We start from the raw sequence: 25,294 nt of genomic DNA on the forward strand, positions 1-25,294 counted from the left end.
TTTACCTCATTTATTTTATTTTTTTTATTTACTTAGATTATCTCTCTGTTCAACACTTTGGCTGACACTTGATGTCTTTTAAATGTTCTATACAAAGAAATCTGTCTTGACTTGACTACAGTGTGTTTAGTGACATCTTTGACTCCACTAATGGAGGAAGTTGGAAGTTTCAGTTTGTTCCACGACTGCATTTCACTCACTGCCTCTGTTTGTATCTCTGTCACTGCAGGACCAACATGGAGCGAGAAGTCAGCGCTCTCAGGAGGCCGACAAACCTCACAGAAGAAAGGGAGAGAAAAAATACAGCTGTGATGAGTGTGGGAAGGGGTTTACCCGTCCTAGAGGCCTAAAAACACACCAATCCATCCACAGTGGAGTTAAATCTTACAGCTGTGAGTTGTGTGAAAAATCTTATACCCAGGCTGGACACTTAAAAACACACCAAATCATCCACAGTGGTGTTAAAGCGTACAGCTGTGATGAGTGTGGGAAAGATTTTTCTCGAAAGGATTCACTAAAAACACATCAGCTTAGACACATTGGGGAGAGACCATTCAGCTGTGACTTGTGTGGAAAATCTTTTATCCTTGCTGAGTATTTGACAAAACATCGACGCATCCACACTGGGGAGAGACCATACAACTGTGATTTGTGTGGAAAGACTTTTACCCAGGCTGGAAACCTAAAAAGACACCAGTTAATCCACAGTGGAGTTAAACCGTACACCTGTGATCAGTGTGGTAAAGATTTTCCTTACAGTAGCTATTTACGGCTTCATCAAGTTACCCACTCTGGAATTAAGGCGTACGGTTGTGGAATTTGTGGAAGACACTTCAGCGGCAAACAGAGCCGAAATAAACACCTACGCATTCACACCAAAAATGACGTGTGCTACTGTGATCAGTGTGGCAAACTGTTTGTGACATACAACAGCTTAAAACAACACATGTTTACCCACGCTGAGGAGAAACTTTATAAATGTGACCTGTGTGATAAGGCTTTTAAATCTCCACGATCCCTCAGAGTCCACCAACAGCTCCACACCAGAAAGAAACTCTACAAGTGCAGTTACTGTGAGGTATGTATTTATATTTTTATATTTTTATTTTACCCTGGACTGTTTGGATTTATCACACTTGAATTTCAGTTAAGAGGTTTGCTTCCATGTTCCTTAAAAAAACACTGAATAACTAATTCTCTGTAGACACAGTATCCACTTTGTACCATATACAGGCCCATGTTACATTTGCCATTTCTGCTGGAATTTGGCAAGTGTCAGTAAAGAACATAAGTCATCTATCTAAAAACAATGATCACTGTTACTTTGTATCCATAATCGGATTTAGAGTTGCAATTCATTTGAAGTATTTTTTTGAACTAATTTTAATATCAAAGCTCAATGTGACACAAAAACTTTTATAGAATATTCAGTCAAATCTGACAGAAATCTCCGTAAGATTCCCTTACATTGCACAAAAGAGTAGGACTTTAAATGCCTCTCCCCTTTCTATCGAGGATTCAAACCACCATATTTCCCATAAGTAGATGACCCGCTCTACCTCCTGAGTTACAGCCACCCCAGAAATTAGGGCTGGGCGATATGGCCTTAAATCCATATCGCAGTATAATTTAAAGCATGTGCGGTAACGATATATATCACGATATATTCTTTTCTTCTGTATAACGTAGTTTCCACACTATAAGGCACACTTAAAATCCTTTAATTTTCTCAAAAATCGAGAGTGTGTATGAGTACACCAGTGTGTATGAATTCTGGTTGTGCTTACTGACCTCGAACCGATTTCTGTGTGCAGAAATCTGTTAAAAAATGTTTTAGTACAACTTTGGTAAGCCGCACTGCTTGATGGATTGTCAGAGCATTACAGCTGCCGTAGTGAGGAGCTTCGTGGAGTAATCTGGATCCAAAACAAAAAGTCCATTTCAGGTCCCAAAGTCAAACGAACACTGAGAGTTAAAAACGGTCTAAATTCTTTCATCTTTAATAAAATCATCAGCATTGCTGCTTTACCAGGTATAACAATTAAGTTTAACATCCAGGCATCCATGAAAACAGAATTTATTAAATTTAACCGAGTTAGAAGTTAACAGCAAGTTAGCTCGCTAGTTTCCACCTAAACATTTCATACCATGTTCTGACTGAGAGATTTCTGAAACTAATTCAAACATACAGCTCTGCTATCACTTCCAACATAAATGAAGACAGAAAACTAAACAGCAGTGGCGTTTGCAGGGTTACTGAAGTTGGACTATTTGGTATATGTTGTGCTACGTGATTGCTAGCGACACAGCTATGTTAGCATAACATTAGCACAGTGAAGCTGGAGGATGAATGCCAACTTTTTTCCTCTCGATAAAAGTTAACGTGAGGGATTCTGGTGGTTAAGGACAAATGCAATAGCATAGCAGGATGCTACACGGGCCAAACTTCAGTCAGGAGAACAACTGAGATTATTCATCCACAATACGAGGTTAGTTATTAATATACTGCAACAACATGGGACTAGAACAGCTGCGAGAGAATTCAACATTAATGAATCAGTGGTACAGAAGTGGAGGAAGCGCAGTTTTTGGCTTTCCCCATATTTCAAAAGTGCTTCATCTCTTTGCTGTGACTGTCGCCCGCCATAAATTGCAGATAATGGTTTTAGCTGCTGCGATGCTTTCGACCAAAACAGGTGCAGCTTGGTGACATCATCAACATGTGCTATCGCGATAGAGCGGTATATAGTCAAAATCTCTATCGTTGCCCAAATTTATATTGTTTCTATTGTATATCGTTTCTATCGCCCACCCCTATCAGAAATAACTCAAGAATAGAAAAAGTGTTTGTATTATGGGTGTGAATGGGTGATTGAGGCATGTTGTAAAAAGCTCTTTGAGTGCTGAGGTAGAGTAGAGCCATTGCAGGTGGGTATAAATTTTTTTAAAAAAAGGCTTTGACACTGCTAGCATAGTAGAGAACAAAAGCATCACCAAATATGTTTTCAAACCAATCTCTTTCAAGCCAAAGAGTAGAAATTTGATCAAGCCTATCTTACCTTTGTCTTCACCTTTACAATGGTGGATAATGAGGACAGTTTAAAGCCAAACAAGCTAATTGCCACTTGGAGACAAAACATCCACAGCACAAAGACAAGTCAGTTTACTTTTTTTTAAACAAAAATTTGTGAATAGTTGTGCTTAGCAGCGTCTCTTTAATAAAGCTGCATCCGTGCCAGCAAATGCTTACCTCTGCTCTTATAAAGTTGCCTACCAAGTGGCACAGTGTAAAAAGCCACACACAATTGCGGAGGAATTAATAGCATCAGCATATTTATGATATGGGGAGAGGGAAAGCTCAGTAGGTAGAGCCTAGAGCTGGGCGATATAAGATTTTTTTATATCACGATATGTTTTTTTTTCATTTCAGGCGATAACGATATATATCACGATATAAGCCAAACAACTATATTTGTAAGATTTAAATGTGCCGTTGCTCACAAGTAAAATGTGAAATAATCAGCAGCTTGTTTTGATTTAAATATTTATTTCCCATAATAAGTTCAACAGGGTAGATGTACTTAAGGAACATGAGACTTTTTCAGATAAATAAAGGCAAATATTGCAAACTACACAAAAGGCAGCCGCTAAAGCGTTTAAGTTTCAAAATAGAACAAACAAAACAGACTACTAAATTGTCGATTCCACTTAAAAACAAAATATTAATTCTAAAAATAAATCTTAGTTTGTTTTACAGAAGAACAGACAAAATTGACTAACTTTTGTCAATATCAAATAAACTGAGAACTAAAAGGAAATTCTCAATCTCTCCATGTTGTATAGCTTAGCTTTTCAAACAGTTTTAACAGTTACTTTAGTCTGACAAAAGCCGAATGACGAATCAGCGCTTCCAGTCAGAGATTGAGCATGCACCGCTTTATTGTATTTCCAGACTTGCTTTCGGCACAATTTACAGTGCGCGCTACTCTGTTTTTTGTCAGACTTGAAATAGCCGAAATACCTTCACACTACGGAACTTCTATGGCTCTTCAGTTCGACAGTCTCTCCGGCGTTGGAACCATCATCTGTTTTCTCTTCGGTAACCTTCGGTCACGCTCTCGGTTGATTTTTCTCTAGTCAGCGCACTCATTTCCTCCATTACCCGGGCGGCACGGCGGCTGGCTGCTTCCCAAACAAATACACATGTGCGGCTTGGCACTTGAGCTGTACGTAACAAGTTACGTGACGTGACGCTGCGGCTGTGATTGGTTCGGCTCTGCGCTACTTAATTTGGATTGGCTGTTCTTCTTTTTTTTGTTAAGAGGACAAGAGCGGTGAGGCCTATCGCAATAGTTTAATTTTTCTATCGAGAAAAAGTTATTTCGCAATACATATCGTTATCGTTCTATCGCCCAGCTCTAGTAGAGCCCCATGATCAGAAGGTCCGGCATTCAAATCCACTGAACAGCTACCCTGAGGTACCCCTGAGCAAGATACCGTCCCTACACACTGCTCCCTGGTGCACCTCCTTAGTGGCTGCCCACGGCTTCACTGAGTGAATGGGTCAAATGCAGAGAGGGTAATTTCCCCACAGGGATCAATAAAGTATACTTTTTTTTTTTTTTTATTATTATTATTATTATATGTCAGAGGACATAGTGGAACAGCCTAATGATAAGGTGCGTGATAAACACTTTTCTCTGCAGATGGATGAAGCCACTGACAGTAACAGAGACTGCTTACTGATAATGTATGCCAGAGCGTCTATTCTTTTAAAAGATTTAATTTGCTTCAGCAGTTGAAATTAAAAGTTACAGTGCTGAACATTGATGTGAAATCAGCGGTCTGTTTTCTCACAAAGGATGCCCTTGGAGGAGGGCCGCACAGTTTTATGCTAAAAGAAAAAATGTATTGTTATGACTATCTTCTTCTGGCTTCTCCTGGCTGGTTCTCCTCTTGCACCTCATTCACGTTTGACTTGTCTTGTATCACACCTCTTCCTGGAATAAGATGGAGAACGAAAAATCACCTCCCCAACCTATCTTTGCTGCATTTAAAATTATCTAGCAATTTTCAGCATACCGTTTCTAGTTATTATCTAAGCTCAGGACATGTTGTTCGGTCTCCTTTGGTCAAGCAAAAGTATCTCCCTGACTTTAACCAGTGTGATGTGTAAGCATGTTTGCAGAACCCTCTGCAACTCAGCATGTCAGTCGCAATAATTCATAGTGCTGAATGAAGGTTTTGACCATCACTACATGGAGTGCCAACTCTTTAATGAGCAATGTGTACATAAAAAACAGCATTGTTTAATAATTTTATTTCTAACTTCGCCCAGTAAGCTGAGTGTTATAATGTAAACAGTAAAATGTAATTAGGCTGCTCTTTATTTCAGGCGACGTTCAGAATAAAAATGTTGAAGGAATTCCCTGTCTTACACTGTCTTTGTGTCTTTGTGTCTTTGTTTAGAAGCAGAGCGACACACATGGATCCAGTTCTAAACCCTGTGAGCACTGTGGTGGTGGGAAAGAGTTTCTTTGTGACCTTTGTGGAAAAACTTTCAGTAATCGTGGGAGCCTAAGAAAACATCAACTTAGACACACTGGAGGCAAAATGAACTACTGCAACGAATGTGGGAGAGGCTTCACTACTGCAGGTGACCTAAACCTGCATAAACGAGTCCACACAAGAGAGAAACCATACAAGTGCAGACACTGTGACAAAAGCTTCTCACAATCAGCTCATTGTAAAACACATGAACGTACACACATTAAAGGGAACTTCAGCTGTGACCAGTGTGACAAGACCTTCAGAAATCTCAGTTCATACACCACACACAAACGATCCCATGCTGCAAATAAACTGTTTCACTGTTACCAATGTGCAAAAACATTCACTTCATTATCTGCTCTGTGCAAACATCAGCAGGATCATGAAATTATTCCCATCACTGGATCACAATGAATCTGAAGAGACAGAAAGATCCTCTTCTGGTTTCAGGGTCAGACTTAAAAACCTTGAGATCAGGCTCCAGAGTTCAGCTGGAGTCTCCTGTAAAGAGTGCAGCTGATGTCACACTTGAATCTGATGAGGTAGCTCTGATTTCTGGACCTGCAGTAAACGCACTGAATGTTAAATTTAGGTAGTATGGAGATAAACAAAGTTTATTTTCCTTTGAGCGATATTAGTGCTTTTTATCCCTGTCACATTTTAATCTTTGTTCCCTTAGTACACAGTAGTGTGTAGTAGTTGTACTTTTTATTGTATTATAAAAGTTATAGGAATGTGTGTTTTACCAAACTGATATTGTATGAAAACTGCAGATGTGGATAATAATAACTTCATAAAGCATTTCCAAACAAAAAACCAAGCAGCTATTTTACATACAGTGGTCATTTATCGCAGGAGTTATGTTCTAAAAATAACCCCCGATAGGTGAAATCCGCAAAGTATCCAACTTTATTTTTTACAATTATTATAGATTATAGATGTTTTAAGGCTGTAAAACACCCCACTGCACACTTCATACATTTTTGTCAGACAGACATGGACAATTTTCACACTTCTCTTGTGAAAGTTCAAATCTTCATAGAACATTTTGTTTTTTGGGAAGAAAACTGTCACGAGGCGGGATGGACTCATGCGCAGACAAGGGAAGCTAAATGCAGTTCCTTTTATTAACACACACCAGGTGCAACTATATATAGGTGAGAGGGGGGGGGGGGATCCAGAGGGGCACAGGGGAGGTCCAGAAATAGGGGCTCTTTACACATGAGGAAATCGTCACACAGTTACAAAACACAACACACCAGCAACTCCACTCGCCCAGGGTTTTAAGGGAAAGAGAATCCTGCGCAAGCGGTTAATCCAGCAAGATAAAACGAAGAGACAACTAGAAACTAGGGTACAGAAGCTTACTACCGAGGTTACTCAATAGTCCAACGATGAGATGTTTCCAGCCACTGCCTTAAGTAGTGGACGCTGGTGAAGTGATGAGCCACAGGTGCGAAGGGCAGGATCGGAAGCCTGCAATGAGCTCCGCCCAGGCGACACATGGTGAGCGTGAGGGAAAGAGAGAGGGAGAACCAGAAACATATGTAGCCAACCCGGGTCAGCCAGGCAGACATGGGGACCATGACAAAAACTTACAAACAGACAGTACAGCACCTCACAGTCACACTACTAGCGATTGAAGATTTATGTAAATTTGACAGGAGACAGGGCAGACCACTGTGACTCAAGGTCTGATTATTTAAGACCTTGAGTCACAGTGGTCTACAATCAGTACCCGGGACATAATCCGCTGTTAAAAAAAAATTAAATAAATAAAAAAACATGCAAATTTGCACACAAAAAAATCAGACCGGGAAAAGTGAACCATGTTATAGCGCCAGGCGACTGTATATACATGTGTGTATATTTTTTTTTCATTGTAACTTTCTTGCTTTTTTCCAAATCTAACTTCTTTCTATGTATTTGTATGTACAGTGGAACCCCGACTTACGAAATTAATTTGTTCCCAAGGGTCTTTTGTAAGTCGAAAATTTTCGTAAGTCGAAGCACCCATTGCGCATTTTGAGTGAGGCGATCCTGAACGATAGGCTATAGGCTAATTCCTAACTAGAACAACAATACATCGTTCAAGTGGAACAGCGAAGCGCAAGTACGGAAGCCAAGGGGTTGTCACATGATTCAGAAGGCATTGTGGGCATTGTAGGCTCAGCCAATCAGAGCCAGTGGATTTTGTTACCCGGGCATTTTGCCGTAACACGGGCAGAAATATTGTCGTTCAGTGCCTTCATAACTTGACTTTTTCGTTAAACGGGGTATTCGTAAGTCGGGGTTCCACTGTATTTATTTTATCTGTTACCTCAGTAAAATTTTAATTGTTTTTCATATTTAATCTTCTTATGCTGTGGTAATCTGTGCTCTTAAAAGTGTTTCTTCCGAAACTCCAAATAATGTCACACGAGTTGCTCTTAAAGCTTCCAGTATGAACTAAATCTGTCAACTGGTTTGTACCAGAAGATAGAGCAGTGAGTCAGTGTAACCTTTATTTAAAGTGGCAGAAAAGAAATGTTAAAAGCTAAAAACAGCAGCACGCATGAAGACCATTTTGAAATCGCAGATGACTTCTTTTAGTTCATTCAAATTCTTTTGAAAACTAATTTTAGCTCCTCCTTTCACTTTAGTTTATTTACTGTATCTTTGAAGTCCACATGTTGTTTGTTATTGGATGCATTTTGATCCACGTTCTGCAGCTGTTTTCTTGTTGATTTTAAGTTTGTATTGTCAAATCCTCATTCTGTTAAACCATTAGTTATATTTGATGAACTCTCTGTAAAGTTTGTTTTATAAAACACTTTGGTGTGAAAAATAAAGAAATGGTCTCACAACAAGTAGTTTGAGATTTGAGTTAAGATTCAGATTGATTGTTTGAAGGTTAGGGTTAGGAAAGTATGAGTAAAGACCATGTTTCTTTTAGCATTATTAATGGCCAAAAATGTTTTTCTAGTTACAGTCCATGAACACTAAACTGTTTCAGACCAGTTGCCTTTCAATTCAATTCAGTTTTATTTGTATAGCGCCAAATCACAACAAGAGTCGCCTCAAGGCGCTTCATATTTTATGGTAGGCCCTACAATAATACATCCAGAGAAAAAACCCAACAATCATATGACCCCCTATGAGCAAGCACTTTGGCGACAGTGGGAAGGAAAAACTCCCTTTTAACAGGAAGAAACCTCCGGCAGAACCAGGCTCAGGGAGGGGCGGGGCCATCTGCTGTGATTGGTTGGGTTGAGAGAAGGAAGACAGGATACAGACATGCTGTGGAAGAGATACAGAGGTTAATAACAGGTATGATTCAATGCAGAGAGGTCTGTTAACACATAGTGAGTGAGAAAGGTGACTGAAAAGGAAAAACTCAATGCATCATGGGAATCCCCCAGCAGTCTACATCTATTGCACCATAACTAAGGGAGGACTCGGGGTTACCTGATTGAGCCCTAACTATATGCTTTAGCAAAAAGGAAAGTTTTAAGCCTTATCTTAAAATCCAAGCGGGAAGCTGGTTCCAGAGAAGAGGGGCCTGAAAACTGAATGCTCTCTCTCTCTTCCCCCCCCCCCCCCCCCCCTTCTACTTTTAAATACTCTTGGAACAACAAGTAAGCCTGCAGTGCGAGAGCGAATATATAGGGTGATATGGTACTACGAGGTCATTAAGATAAGATGGGGCCTGATTATTTAAGACCTTGTATTTGAGAAGCAGGATTTCGATGTTCAATTCTGGATTTATCAGGAAGCCAATGAAGGGAAGCCAAAACAGGAGAAATCTGCTCTCTTTCTAGACCCTGTCAATACTCTTGCTGCAGCATTTTGGATTAACTGAAGGCTTTTCATGGAGTTTTTAGGACATCCTGATAATAATGAATTACATTAGTCCAGCCTGGAGGTATTAAATGCATGAACTAGTTTTTCAGCATCACTCTGAGGCAGGATGTGTATATATAGCTTTTGAGCTCGAGACATACCAAGGGCTCAGAGAAGAGCTCGAGAGGATGTGGAGGGTGAAGGTAACGGTGGTCCCCGTGGTAATCGGAGCACTAGGTGCGGTGACTCCCAAGCTAAGCGAGTGGCTCCAGCAGATCCCGGGAACAACATCGGAGATCTCTGTCCAGAAGAGCGCAGTCCTAGGAACAGCTAAGATACTGCGCAGGACCCTCAAGCTCCCAGGCCTCTGGTAGAGGACCCGAGCTCGAAGGATTGACCGCCCACATGGGCAAGCAGGGAATTTTTATATATATATATATATATATATATCTGCCACTGAAAACGTTACATCCAGATGAACAGACTCAACCTTTTGGGATGTATGGAACATTGTATTTGTTTTAATTATGTTGTTATTTGGTGCATGTGTTTTTTGCTGCCATGATGCCTGGTCTCTATTGGAAACGACATTTTTAATAAATCTCATTTCCTTTCATTTTTTAATAAAAGAATTAATAAAAAAGTTATCCTGTGGAAAAATGGTAAATGGACTGGTTCTTATATAGTGCTTTTCTACTCTTCTGAGCACTCAACGCACTTTATACAACTTGTGCATTCACCCATTCACACCAGCACATTTTTTTTCTAGGTGCTTTCTAACTGACATTCACACACATTCATACTCCGATGGATGCATTGGGGAGCAATTTGGGGTTAGTATCTTGCCCAAGGATATTTGGCATGCAGACTAGGGGAAGCCAGGAATTGAACCACCAACCTTCCAATCAGTAGATGACCTGCTCTACCACCTGAGCTACAGCCAACCAAAGAGGGGAGTTTTTGATTCCTGTGCACATTACCTCCTGGTACCCTGCTTCCTAGCAATGTATTCCCCCTTAGACTTACCTAAAGAAGCGCTTACACCTGAGTTGATTTGTTGTTGTTGTCTTCAAACATTCTTTATTTTCAGACCACTGCACATTGTTCATTTAACCTTCTGAACTATTCCATTTGATTGAGTTCTCCAAGTGACTGTTTTGCCAGTTGCAGCATCTAAGTTTAAGTCTTCTTCCTGTTTCCACTACTTAGTCAAAACCAGCAATAACAACCTGTATAACACGTAACACTGTGGCTTAGCTGGTCAAAGTTACCTGCCTTATAAACAAAAATCTCAGTAGTGCCTATAACCTACATCCATACATGCTCTTTCTCCTTAGAGAATGTTGACTGTAGGGCAAAACAGTGTCTAACCCTGCTGCTTGATGAACACCTTCCTAAATCAGTGAGCCAATGAGTAAAAGCCATTTTAGGAGAAATATACTATGTGAAATTTTGTGTAATTCACATTTGTGTGACTCATTTAAATCTTCTTCTGAAAGTGAAACACTTAAAAATACATATGCCATAACCTTTGAGTCACAAACTGACACTGAGCCTCCCCAGTAAATCCAGCAGCTTTTTAACACCAGAAGAAGTCTTTCATTTGCTGCAGACGTTAGTAAATCTGACCCTAAATTATAACTTTTTAATGAAGATATTCTTCACAAGTTGTTCTTGTTTATTTGACCTCCATAAGGAACTGGTTGTGGACTTTGGGAGGTCCAGAGCAGGTCCACTGCCAGTTCAGATAGAGGGAGAGGAGGTGGAGGTGGTCACCACATACAAGTACCTCGGGCTGTGGGTGGACAACAAACTGGACTGGTCATGCAGCACAGAGCACCTGTATAAAAAAAAGCCCAAAGCCGACTGTTCTTCCTCAGGAGGCTGAGGTCTTTTATCATCTGCAGGAAGCTCCTGAGGATTTTTTGCCAGTCGGTGGTTGCTGGAGTACTTTTCTATGCTGTGGTGTGCTGGGGGAGCAGCACAGCAAAGAAGGACCCATCCAGGCTGGATAAACTGATCAGGAAGGCGGGCTCTGTGGTCGGCATGAAGCTGGACACTCTGGTGACAGTGGCAGAGAAAAGGACATTAAAGAAACTGCTGGACATTATGGACAATGCTGGGCATCCTCTGCACACGGCCATAAACAACCGGAGGAGTCTGTTCAGTGACAGGTTGCTTCTCCCAAAGTCAAGGACCAGCAGACTTAAAAAGTCCTTTGTCCCACACACCATCAAACTGTTTAACTCCTCTCTGGAGGGGAGAGGGAGGGGAGACAGGAGGACAAAGGAGGGGGGAACAACTAAGCTGTAGTGCCTTTTCACTTCACTGTGCAATACTTTTTGTTAATATACAACAGTGCAATAGACTTCAATACTTGGAATGCACAATTCCCTTGTATTCATATTCCTATTTAATCTATTTATCCATTTTGTATACTCTGTGTATATATGTTAGATTTCTGCTCACATTCTGTAACTTCTATTGGTGCTGTACTATTGGAAACCGAATTTCCCGGAGCAACCCACCCGAGGGATTAATAAAGTTTTATCTAATCAAATCTAATCTAATAAAAAAAAATGGTCTAGAACACATTGTGACAAAGTGAAATGTCTGTTTTCTAGTGCATCTTCTGCACATTGTAGTTTCAATGTAGTTTTCAGTTCTCACCACCGCTCTTCTCTTTTCCTGAGTCTCTTTTCCACGACGACGTTTTTATAGAGGCCAAGGAAAAGAAGCTAGGAAAAGGAGATAGGAGATGGAACGCACCCCACGTGTGCGCAGTGACCGCACAGCAACGAACCACAGCAGAGAAGGAAGAGGGGGCGGAGCACAGTGTGCGCGCAGGAGAGGAGTCGAGCAGAGAGAGCTGCTTTTTCATGAAACGGGAGTAAAGTAGTGAACTTAGAGGAGAGAAACAAACTAAAGTGTCGATCATAAACCACTACAGACGTCCTGATCGATATCTGCATCGATCTGCCCACCCTTGCCTCCTGGATCGTAGCTGAGATCAGCGTGAACCACGTGGGTCTCTGCTCCCTGATCTGTTTCCTGTGTTTGGAAAGAGTTCCAGCTTCATCGCGGAGTTTCTCTCGGTTTGTGGGCTCATCTAAAGGTAAGCACCGAGCTAACTTTACTGTGAGTTCAGTTCATGTTGAGTTTAGCTCCTGAATGAGGTCTTCTGCTGCTCTCCTCGGTGTCTGTTCACAGTTTATTGTGAACACGTTGAGAGAAGAGTGAGAGAGTGTTTGGAGAAAAACACCAACTAATCATTAGCTCAGCATGCTGGGAGAAGTTGAGCGTTTGCTGGCAGAAAGTTGGAGCAGAAAAGTCTTTTCATTGTCCCTGCAGCTGTTTTTCTGCATGCACCAAACCTCTACAGCCTCATTTGTGTTTACCACGGTCACCACATCCACGGTTTAAAAACGACATCCACGGTTATTTAAAAGGCTGTTTTGTTTCGGTTCTTCTTTGCTGGGATCAGCATATCTGTAATCACGTCGTTGGTGTTTTTCATGCAGTGTTTTATATAATTCAGTCATAACTGTATGTAGTCATTATATTAATTTCTTAGACCTCTCTCTTTCTCTTACAGTTAAAATAACCACACTACGGACGGATAAGCGACTGTTATTACGCATCGGTTCGTCAGCAAAGACAGTAAAACCATCGTGTGGCTCAGCCGACCGCTTATTTATTTTTCATATAACCCTTTCACAATAAAGTTAAAGATCCTGTTGAGACTTTTCAAAATAAACCAAAAATAATGACAATATACAGTATTCTCAAACATCAAATTTCAGAATATGCATCAAACAAGTTACCGCACATAGAACATGAAGTCACTATAAGTGACTCTTAGACTGTATATATGAGAGGTGAAACATTTGCAGAGATTTGCACAAGATTTTCAGTCACTTTTTTCTAACCTTCTTAGACTCAGAACAAAAGATGTCCAGCTTTGTGTGTCTGTCGAAATACTTTTAATAGAACAAAAGACAGTCAGCATCCAAAGAGGACCAAAAGCAATGATCAGAGTATTTCTCCACCTGCTGTATATGTATCCCTTAAACTTGCAACATCTATAGCTAATAATAATTATTATATTATAGTATTTTCAATTATAGGATCAAATTTGAGCCTCTATTCTCAAGACTTGTGTTTTCTGAGCATTTGTTTTTATTGTTGTGCTTTTAGTTAAGGACAATTAAAGAGACTAAAATGACATATAATTCTTAGCGTTTTTATTATAATTTTATTATCATCTGCCTTCTCAGATGAGAGGTAAAACGTCTTCAAGAAGTCCAGTCGCTTTCTTTCTAAGCTCCTTCGATTACGATGACCTGAATGACTGAGAACCTTCACAGACATTGTTGATTAACATGACACTAGCATTACATTTTCCATTAGCATTGGTGTGAGCCTTGTATACTGATAAGATACATGGAGAAGAGGAGGACAAAAAACAGTGATGCTATCACATTTTGGGAGAGCTGCATGTGTTTTACTGAATCAGGAAACAGACACACACAGTGCAGTGAGGACTTAAATCCAGATTTGGCAGCACTGAAAGTACGAGAGAGACCCTTGACCCCTTAATAGAGATGCTTAACAAGATGTAAAATAATCAGAAATGTACCCAGTGACTGAGCCGAACAATACTGGTTGGGAGTGTAAAAAATATAAATGAATAAAAAAATAAAAAGGTGTGGATTTTCAAATACCTGCCTCTACACAGGGGAATGGGCTGATACTGTGACTTTGGGAGAAAATGTCACATTTTTACAGCCATACAATTTGAAAATGATCACAAGTGTACAAGAGAACATGTTTAAGGTTTGCAGGAAACATTTTATTTGAATTCAATTTCAATTATACAGCAACAAGTCACAACAACAGTCACCTCAAGGTGATTTTAATTATGAATCTTTGAATATATGCTGCTACAGCCGTGAATGTGGAAATTCTTGTAATTTCTGGATGTAATAATTTCACATTCCTGAAGACAGCTTTGAGAAAAATACAGGCTTAATAGTTGGTAACAGCTTGGTTATGATACTGTATTAACTAACTTATAATTTATTCCAGCAAATCAAAATTAACCCAAAATATTCTTTTAAACAACTTTATGTCTTTAAGAGTATGGATTGCTGAAATTATGAGGTGCACCTAAAGGCACCATGAATAGCCATAGCATGTTGAACCATACTTGATGTAGGTGCAAATTTTTTTTCCTTCAACCGTGGATAGCATGTCCGTGGTTCCTGTTTGAATTGATAACAGGAAATGGATTAGAGCAATCTGCTGTAGTATTAGAATTTTAGATAAATTCACTAATGAGCAGCAAGCTCCAATGCATTTATTTAGTTGCAAGGAAGCAATGGCATACACAATATTATCCTGGGAACAGATATGTGTGAGATGCTCTTACAGAAAGAGTTCAGTTACATGGTCTACCTGTACATGATTCTCTCTGTGCTTTGGATAATGGATGGCAGAGGAGTCACAACAAGGCCGGAGGAAAAAGACTGATTCGAGGGACATGAAGACAGAGAGATGCATTCCTTCAGTTTTCTGAAAAGAGTGTTGCCTAGCTTTACTACATTTTTCTGTCATTCCTCTCCTGTTTATGCTACACTCCTTTATAATATTTACTCAAGATGCAGTAAATAGTGTTTTTCTGCTAATACATCAGTGTTACTTTAGGGAAGACAACTCCCAGTTTCTAGTTTCTAGTCTTTTAGTGTGAACAAGTTGAAAGGCATGAGCAGAGAAACTAATGCACAGGTTCCTTTCCCTTCAAAGGGTAGTCTAGCTCTCAGCTTGCCATCCCTGCAGAGCTACCACACATCAACCCTTTCTGTGGTATGGTTAACAAACCAATCCTCGTGGTAAGGGCCAGGGGCTTGAGTCACATCATAGATGATGTTGCACCAGCTGAAGTCCTGCATATCCCAAACTTGAACATGCCTGTAAAAACAGGTGTAATTTTCACGTTAACTTTTAGCATTTGGAGGCAAAGATTTACAGGCCTCACTTGGAGGGTCAGTGAAGTGCTTGTAAACAACTGAAAGTCTGAAGTGGGGGAGTTGTTGGTGGAGTGTAGTCTTCAGGCTTGTGGTTGGTTCACTGTCGGAGTGTTTTCCAGACTGAAGCAGAGTCATTAGCTGAAAACAGTTTTTGGAATTGAAAGTCTTTCAAACTGTCTCTGTCCCCACTCTGAAACACTTCCTGCTTTTCCAGCCTCAGCCTCCTTTGGCTTAGCTGTAAACCAGAGCTGGTCATTATTCTAACTCACCCTGGTGTTTGATGCTGTGCAGCTGTCCTCACAGAAGCTGACGCCACAGGTTATCACAGCATCTCTATAATAATTATTAAATCTGGTTCTTGTCATTCTTTTACTGAATAGAGAGAACACGACTCAGTTAATCAAAATATTTATAATTTTTATTTAATTATCTCCCAGAAGAGAGAGACCTGCACAGCCCAAAAAGCCAGATGCAAAATCTCTAGCATTAGAAGCCAAAAATGTGTATCATATAGGTGTTATTTTGGTCCTTTACACGTCACACATAGTTTTAATTAAAAAAAAACCCTTCTGTGTTACTAGTTCCACTTTTTCTGTCTGGTTTCCTGTATTTTATTAATATGTCTGTGCAGCTCTGCACTAAACTTCCTGTTTTTTAAACTTCCACTAACTTAAGCTTCTTTTGCTAAGGCGACCTATCACCCTCTGACCTAGTTCTCTCTCACAGCTGGCCTTGCTTTATAGAGGCCTTTATTATTAAAATACATAAAACAATATAATCAGAAAATAAGCACTAAGAATATATGTTTATTCCATAACATAATCCAAACTGTTGGTAACAATCCTGAAAACCTCCCAGTCGGTGCAGTCCAGACACACCTGCAGTTTCTCCACAGCCTCATCAGTCCACTGCTTCAGTGTCTTCACAAAAGCCTTAGAGAGTTTCAGTCTGTGCCTGTTTGCAGGCATCAAGTAAACCATGACTTAGGTCTGCATTAGGTCTGAGAATCCTAATGTATTGTGAGATGATGACCCTCTTACTATCAGCTCACCTTCAGCGTTTTTGCGTTTGTTCGTAATGCAAGAACAAATGTGTGGGAAAAAGCGTGAGTCGTTATCACCAGAGATTTTGAGTGAAACCATTTTCAAACCTTGATTCACCCTATCATGTGGTTAGGTGCTGTCCCTATTAAAGAGCAAAGAGCATTTCTTTCCACTTACTCCATGTAAAGGATGGCTACAATGAGTAAAAACATGGGAGCTAATTGCATATCCCTGTTTCTGTCTGTAGAAACCGTCGTTGTATTTAAAACTCTGGTTTCATCTGGATCAAGTGTAAGTTTGTGGACCTTGTTGGTGAAGTCAGCAGAGGTTTTGATGTGATGGGGTGTGTTCCCCACAAGGGGAGCTAGGATGGTGATGAGGTGCTTGGAAATGTTGTAGGTGGCTGAGTTTATGCTGCTGCCAATGAGTCTGAGTGGAACTCCTTCTTTGTGGATCTGTGGAAGTCCATATATACAGGGTGCAGCATCCCCTGGGTAAAGGTGGTGGTATGCAGGGAGCTCAGTGGCTTTTTCCCTTTCAAGTTCTTGTAGGCAGCTGATGACTTTCTTTTTGTAGTTGCTTCTGGGGTTTCACCTTGAAGCTTCATAGGTATTGTTGTCACTGAGGAAAGTAGCAATGTTCATATTCTCTGCTTATTTTTGTCAGTGATAAAATGCATATCTACACTTTTTGTGTCCCAGCTGAGTCACAGGAGGAGAAGAGTCTGGTGGAGCAGCAGAGGAACAGTTTCAGCCATTTGGACTCATCTCAGCCACTACAGAGGAAACAATGACTTCAACAAAAACGGTGAGAAAAATATGACAGTTACACTGTTATTGAAACTGTGTGCACAGCTGGTTGTTTTTTTTGTTTGTTTGTTTTTTTAAAAAGCTCTGTATCTCTGTCACTGCAGGACCAACATGGAGCGAGAAGTCAGCGCTCTCAGGAGGCCGACAAACCTCACAGAAGAAAGGGAGAGAAAAAATACAGCTGTGATGAGTGTGGGAAGGATTTTAGCCATCCTAAAAACTTGAAACCCCACCAACTCATCCACAGAGGAATTAAATCGTACAGCTGTGCTGAGTGTGGAAAATCTTTTACCCAGGCTGGACACTTAAAAACACACCAAATCATCCACAGTGGAGTTAAACCATACATCTGTGACTTATGTGGAAATTCTTTTACTCAGGCTGGAAGTTTAAAAACACACAAATTCATTCACAGTGGAGTTAAACCGTTCAGGTGTGATTTGTGTGGAAAGTCTTTTACCCATCTCGGAAGCTTGAAAACACACCAGCTTATCCACAGTGGCGTTAAAGCGTACAGCTGTGACTTGTGTGGAAAATCTTTTAGCCAACCTGGACACTTAAAAACACACCAACTCATCCACAGTGGAGTTAAAGCACACAGCTGTGAGTTGTGTGGTAAAGCTTTTATGCGCAGTAGCCACTTAAGAAGCCATCAAGTTACCCACTCTGGAATCAAGGCATACAGCTGCGACATTTGTGGAAAAAATTTTGCCCAGCCAGGGCACCGAAATATACACGTACGGATTCACACTAAAAATGATTTTTGCTTCTGTGATCAGTGTGGCAAACTGTTTGTGACACACAAAGACTTACAGCAGCACATGTTTACCCACACTGAGGAGAGACCTTATAAATGTGACCTATGTGTAAAGGCTTTTAAAGAGCCACGTTCCCTAAGAGTCCACCAACAGATTCACATCAGAAAGAAACTCTACAAGTGCAGTTACTGTGAGGTATGTATTTATATTTTTTTCTTTTTACAGTTGCAGTTATTTTGAAGTACAATGTGCATTTAGTTTAATTTCGAAGCGAAATGAGACATGAAAACTCATTGAATTCTGACACAAATCTCCTGAAACTTTACTGATGTTGGAAAAAAGTAAAGTTTTAAACCTTGTCTCATTTCTATCTATCTAACATTCAAAGTCCAATGGATCCATTAGAGAGTACCTTGGGGTTTTTATCTTGTGGCATGCAGAGTAGAGCATCCAGGGGTTTAACATCCAGTCTTCCCATTAAGTAGATTTCCAACAAATTAAGAGACATTTTCGCCCAGTAAGCTGAGTGTTATAATGTAAACAGTAAAATGTAATTGGACACTGGCAAAGATGCTCTTTTTTTCAGGCAATTTTCAGGATAAAAATGTTTAAGGAATTCTCTGACTTACACTGTCTTTGTGTCTTTGTTTAGAAGCAGAGCGACACAGATGGATCCAGTTCTCAACCCTGTCGTCACTGTGGTGGTGGGAAAGTGTGTCGTTGCGTTGTTTGTGCATAACATTTCAAACATCAAGAGAGCCTAAAACCACATCAATGTAGACACACTGGAGACAAAATGAACTACTTCAACAAATGTGGAAGAGGCTTCCCCACATCAAGTCAATTAATAAAAAAGCAATTAACCATAAAGCACTATCTCCTTCACACTGGTATTCAAAAGCACCTGTGTGACCAGTGTCAGTCATCCTTCATTACTGCATGTGACCTTAAAGTGCATAAATGAGTCCACACGAGAGAAACCATACAAATGCAGACACTGTGACAGAAGCCTCCTACAGTCGACTCATTGTAAACTTCATGAGATTACACACATTGAAGGGAACCTGCAAAGGAAGAATTTCATGGCTCTGAGTAACTGTTTGGTTTTTTGTGATGTATATGAACAATAAACTTCCTGAATCTTGAATGTAGAGTCCATCAGAACACAGAATTATTTTTCAAATATATTTACGACTTAATTTAAACAGAATGTGGGAGAGGCTTCCCCAAACCAAGTGAATTAAAAAAACATGAACTGATCTCAAGTGGGGTTAAAAAATCACCTCTGTTCTCTGGGCTTTACTTTCATGCAATACCAGTTTGTACCAGAAGATGGTGCAGTGAGTTAGTGTAACCTCTTATTCACAGTGGCAACAAAGTAGTGATGGGAATTCCGTCTCTTTTTAGAGAACTGGCTCTTTTGGCTCAGCTCACTAAAAAGATTACCAGCTTACTGGCTCCCAACTGGCTCTTCTGGTTGTTTTGTTGCTTTAATTAATTTATCATTAACAATGATATAACATTATGTACAAAAGGAATTACTAATGTTTAAAACAAAACGTGGTTTTATTTATATATGTTTATATAGAAATATATACGGTGGCGCCTAGAGACAAAACACGTACAAACTCCAAAACACATGTCTAGCATTAACTGAACTTCCAAAACAGAGCTACCTAGATCACTTAAATTACACAATTGAAAGCATATGTGTATCGTTTGTGTATTTATACACAAGCACTCTTATATATTCAAATAATTATAATTAAAAATGTTCACCTGTTACTACCACACACCAAATCCGGTCGTTGGTACTTCCTGGCTTGTGTAGCCACTAGGTAACAAAGCTCAACACTGCGCCTAGCATCCTGGAGCACTTCTGTTTGGAGTTTGTATGTCCTTTGTCTCTAGGGGCCACTGTAAATATGCTTTTATTTATTCACTCCACATGAAATGTAATAAATCATATAATACAAAAAACAACTATTTAAATTTTCAACTTTTTCCATTTAAACACATTTAAAGTGAAACAACACAAAACACTGCAAACCACAATACAATTAAATATGAATTAAAATATGCAAAAGAAAAGAAAATGCACATTTTCTGTCATATAGGCCTGCATGAATAAACTTTCTGAATCCTTTATCATCCACAACTGAAAGTAGTTGATTTGATAATTACTATATCTTTCTAATGTGATGTTGTTGTCCCTGGCTCACTTTCTCTCTGGCTGTATCCCAATTCAGGTTCTGCAGCCTTAAAGTACGCAGCCTTAACGGTCCACAAGGGCCGCGTACTCAAAGACCACTAAGCCCGGAAGTGCGAGGCTTGTGAAATGGGACGGTCTAGCCTCCGTCGTGCTGCCCAGGTTGCCTAGCAACACCTGGAAACGTTTCATACAGCTTTATTTGACAGAAATGAACAAGAACATATTTTGTTCATTTGTTTATTTGTTTCTACATGAGCTTGGTGTGATTTGATAAGTATCTGAGGCTGAGACCACGGAACTGCAAAACATGATTGTTGGGCTTCATTTCTGTACTGAACAGTCATTTTAAGATTAGCTAGTAAATAACAATTAGCTGATGTTGTTCATGAGACTAAAGTCAGTGTAAATATAATATGACCAATATTATAGTTATTATATTGATCATTATTAGTTATTACAGCAGTGAACTTGAACTCTCAAATCAAATCACTTTTATTGTCACAACACATGTGCAGGTACACTGGTACAGCACATGTGAGTGAAATTCATGTGAGTGAACTCTGTGTCAAATACTGAGCTTTAGTAAAGATTCAAGTTGCAGTTATTTATATTTCCCATCACCTTAGATGTATAGATGTGTTATATATAAGAGACAAATATTGTTCATTTAATATGTTGGTATTATTACATTTGGCTCAATGCTTACATATATGTATGAAAACAAAATGTACGAGCTGTGAAAACTGTTTCTGATAGAATGAAGAGTAGACTGATATATTAAATATTCCTTTATTGGGTGAGAAAATCAGACCATGTCATAACTGCTTTAAGTCATGCAGAATGGATATCAGAGCCTTAAACAGGCTGACTTCTGCTAAATGGGTCAAACTGGGCAGAAAGTATCCAAACACATAACATCCTTATAGAATATGATGTAACACTATAGATCAACTTACCTCAGAATATCTAAAGCATATAAACCATTACAGCAATATGATGCAACAAACACAGCAGTGCTACTGATCCAAAATACTCAAAGCTTCATAGAACTGAAACAAACATTTATTTTTAGCTCCATTCTGGTGCTGATACATACTTTAGGTTTCTGAATGTTAAACTTGTTGCTGCCTTTCATAGTGTGTAACTTGAAGGCCCTGAGTACTTTCTCCCACACTGAAAACACTGGGATGATAACATTATTTGAACATTACCTAATAAGACTGATTCAGGACAGACAATTAGTTATGTTAAACTTTCCTAGCAGTCCTTCACAAACAGGGAACAGTCTGTCTATTCTCTCCATCTGTCAGCTGCTGCTGGCTCTTCCTCCTCCTCTTCCTCACACACTGCTGAGTTTGTCCTGGTGGATCATCAGGGGTGCAAAGCCTCACAGATGATGTGCAGCAGTGGGTCCCTCAGTCTGTCCTCACTCTGGACACTTGCAGTTGTCACACATGCAAATCAAATGTGTGATAAGCTGCAGGATTCAAACACAAGTGTAACTTATTAATACATGTTCATACTTTTATTACACAATCAGAGAGAAAGAAACAGAGAGAGAGTGCAGGACAGACAGACAGGTGACAGTCTCAGGTGTACACACTGCTACAAAACAGCACAAAAGAAGCAGGATTTAGTGTTTGTGTTATTACGAGTGTAAACAAGAAGAGTTCCCAGATGGTCCAGTGGACACATGTGTGACTCCTGTGATTAAAGCATCTTTCTTTCAGCTTAACGAGTGAACCGTCAGCTCGTTCAAACACACGTTAAAGTCTGTTTGGCTCGACACCACCGAACAGAGGCAGCAATATAACATAGCTAACATTAACAGTGCAGTGAATCCTGCTTGTGCCGTGATATTCAGGACTGCAAACCGAGCAGCATCACTGACTTTCAGCTTGTTGTGTTTGTGGATATATGACTGACTTTAATTATCCATAAAATCATCACATTCTCTGTAAGATTAAGGTCAACTATTGAACGGCGTATATTTTAAAGTAAAGGCTTTAAAACCAAGCTGACGCTGAAAGTACAAACATCACTAATGTCACATAACTTTGCCGACATGTGGCCAACAGTAATGTTTTAATGTTCTTTGTTACTAAACATTTGCACATAAATAACTTACATAATATTCAGTACTTACTTTTAAAAGTTTACTCTTCGGCTGCTCCGCTTGGCAAAATTATCCACACCCACCTCCGCGCTATGAAGTCTGGGATATGTTGGGCCATGAAGTCTACACCACCACATCCTTAAAATTCAGGGAAATGAAGGACGCATTTGAGGCCGCATTTCGAGCAGCCTTTGAATTGGGACAGCCTTCGTCGCATCGCTGTGACGTAATCGGCCTTAAAATGCGGCCTTTGAGGCTGCAGATCCAGAATTGGGATACGGCCTCTCTCTCCCTCCCGCTCTGTTCCTGTGCTATTGCGAGTGTAACTATCGCCCCTCTCCCCTCTGCCCTGAGCAAGCACAAGGCTCGCGTGTGGAGTGAAGCAGAAAACAAGTGCGAGAGAGAGAGAGGGTGAGAGAAAGAAAGAAAAAAAAACACGGCTCCCAATAAGGAGCCGGCTCTCAACTCAAAGAGTCGGCTCTAAGAGCCGTTTCGTTCGTGACTGTCACATCACTACAGCAGCACACATCCGGACCATTTTAAACACAACATTTTAGGTAATTAAAATTCCATCAAACCTCTACTTTTGGCTCCTCCTTTCACTTTAGTGTGTTTACCGTATCCACAAATTGGCCACATTTTGTTATTTTTAGTGAATGCATTTTGATCCAGATGTTCTGAAGTTGTTTTCTTGTTGATTTGATGTTTGTATTATGAAATCCTTATGCTGTTAAAGCATTAGTTATATTTAATTAACTCTGTGTAAAGTGTGTCTAAATAAACAGTTTAGTGTGTAAAATTAAGAAATTGTCTCACAACAAATAGCTTGAGCCAGGATTTCAGATTCAAACTAATTTAACTGTTTTCAGTGGCACATATGGAGGTTTATCAAAGGAGGAGACTTGGCTGTTCTCCACTCACACTGAACAGGGTTTTTTGCAAAAACCTGCTGTGGGTATGAAGTTTGCAGAGGGCGTGTTTGAGATGCTAAAAAGATGATTTTTCCTTCCAAAGTGCAAACACAAAACTGTGTGATTGTTAATACCTGAAGTGAGATTACAGGAAGATAAGCTGAAAAAAATATTAGTGCAGTGTGCACTCCTGTGTTTCTAAAGAGCAGCTTTTACAGTGACTAATGAAAGAAAGGCTAACCATTCCAAAACCACCTTTGCGCCTGTTACCATTAGTGGAGGTCCAGTTTGTGTGCACTGGCATGGATCTCATCGGGTTGTTTTCAGTGTTGGGCAAGTTATTTTGAAGAAGTAATTAGTTATAGTTACTTCTTCAAAAAAGTAACTGAGTTAATAACTGATTTACAATATTATAAAAGTAACTAAATACTACAAAAGGTGTTACTTTAAAAATATTTTTTTAAATAATAATGTTTATAATGTTACAGTTTGATACTCTGATGATTTCTTGTGAGCATTCCTTTAGTTTGAACCCAGTGACAGTATGAAGTTATTATGAAGTTCACTGCTCTGTCACAATCACCATGTTTCATCAACATTTCATGATGTGTGTGAATTTTGCTTTCCACTGTTGGTGTGTTTTGTTGTGTTGATTAAAACAACCAAATGCAGCTTTCATAGTTTAGCATGTGTTGTGAAACTGTGATCTTTGGAGACATGGAATGTGAATGTGTTGTCCGAAAAACACTTTAGGTTAACTTCTGCTGTTTTAAATGTGCTACATAAATAAGAATGATTTGACTCGAAAAATAAAAACTGTTTTTATGTTCACACGTCTTTATTCTTGAAGTTTAAAGTTGGATTGTTAAATTCTAATAAAAGTGGTAATTTAACACATTTTAATAATAGTAATAATGATGATTATGATGATGATAATAATAATAATAATACATTTTATTTATAGGCGCCTTTAAGACCCTCAAGGTCACCTTACAATGGCACAGAAGGAAGAACAGCACCTTAGCATGATGTTATACTATAACCATAACCATAACCTTAAGAAGTATTCCAGATGGGTGAGAGAAAAAGAAGTTAATTCGGCGTTGGTTTTGTGCGCATGCGCCACGTCTGCGCAGAAACATTGGGTAGGATGTTTTTCCAGGTAGGATCGATTCCCAGAACACCGGCTATCCGAAAACAGCCCAGTGGCTAACAGCTGATGCTAATATCTGACAGTAAATATGTCCAAAAGTAGGCCAGCCAAACAGGTAAGGCAGACAGTGTAGGTTAAGAGAATAAAAACAAACTTTTGTAGCTACACTAAGCAATAGAGATTGAAAATGTGAAGTCATGTCCGTGAACGATGCGAGCTGGCTCCTTTTGTGGCTCTTCTTCTTTGTGTTTAACGGCGGTTGGCAACCAACGTAAAGGAGCATTACCGCCTCCTACTGTCCTTTTGTGGTTTTAATCCCTACTTGCATTTTATTGCGTGCGTGATGAAAGTCGGGCAGCACGCTAGCGTTCTTACTCCACTCTGTATCCTCGTATGGGTCTGACCCTTTCACTCCTTTGATTTTTTCCTCGTACTTTTTTTTTGCCTTTTCGTCAACTCTGTCTTTGTACGGACCTGCCGTGTTCTCCGTCGTTTTGTACATCACTGTTTTGGGAATACTAGCGCTTGATGCAGTGTTTTGATTTTTTTTGCCACGTGTACCCACAATGCAATGCGCGAAAGTCACGTGGTCTGTCAGCAGCGGCAGCCAAAATGCGCCAGCATCCACTCCCCTCATTGGGATTAATATAATATATATAAATATATTATTTTTAATGTCAGCTTTTAGTTTACAGGTATGACTAAAACTTCATTTCAGCACTAAATGAGCGACCTGGATATTCTTTCCCTCTCTGACAGAACTCTGACTGTGTTGCTGTTTGCAAGAATAATAACGGAAAAGCAGGAAGAAGGGGGCGGAGCAAAGTGTGTGCAGGAGAGGAGTCGAGCAGAGAGAGCTGCTTTTTCACGAAACGGAAGTAAAGTAGTGAA

General features: G+C 39.7%; 2 protein-coding genes across 5 annotated transcripts in view; both read left to right on the forward strand.

Moving 5' to 3' along the window:
- The window catches only part of LOC146380814 (uncharacterized), a 33,310-nt gene extending 24,911 nt beyond the window's left edge, over nucleotides 1–8,399 (forward strand). For both annotated transcript variants that reach the window (XM_084939830.1, XM_084939829.1), the window contains exons 3-4: nucleotides 230–1,078; nucleotides 5,470–8,399. In XM_084939830.1, coding sequence (XP_084795956.1) covers nucleotides 230–1,078; nucleotides 5,470–5,964 — 1,344 coding nt within the window. In that variant the 3' untranslated portion in view covers nucleotides 5,965–8,399. The remainder of the gene's footprint in view (nucleotides 1–229; nucleotides 1,079–5,469) is intronic.
- A 3,802-nt stretch (nucleotides 8,400–12,201) lies between these two features.
- On the forward strand, nucleotides 12,202–25,293 carry LOC146380816 (uncharacterized). 3 transcript variants are annotated; one of them, XM_084939833.1, is made up of 4 exons: nucleotides 12,202–12,487; nucleotides 17,146–17,251; nucleotides 17,358–18,206; nucleotides 25,163–25,293. In XM_084939833.1, the coding sequence occupies exons 2-4, from the start codon at nucleotides 17,234–17,236 to the stop codon at nucleotides 25,283–25,285; spliced, it is 990 nt and encodes a 329-aa protein (XP_084795959.1). In that variant the 5' UTR covers nucleotides 12,202–12,487; nucleotides 17,146–17,233; the 3' UTR covers nucleotides 25,286–25,293. The 3 variants fall into 3 exon arrangements, with proteins under 3 accessions (XP_084795959.1, XP_084795960.1, XP_084795962.1); XM_084939834.1 differs by lacking the exon at nucleotides 25,163–25,293 and adding an exon at nucleotides 18,664–24,081; XM_084939836.1 differs by lacking the exon at nucleotides 25,163–25,293 and adding an exon at nucleotides 18,667–24,081.
- The last annotated feature ends 1 nt before the right edge of the window (nucleotide 25,294 follows it).

The sequence above is a fragment of the Perissodus microlepis genome, chromosome 9 (assembly GCF_051167445.1).
Source record: "Perissodus microlepis isolate ML-2025 ecotype Zambia chromosome 9, ASM5116744v1, whole genome shotgun sequence".
Taxonomy (NCBI): Eukaryota; Metazoa; Chordata; class Actinopteri; order Cichliformes; family Cichlidae; genus Perissodus; species Perissodus microlepis.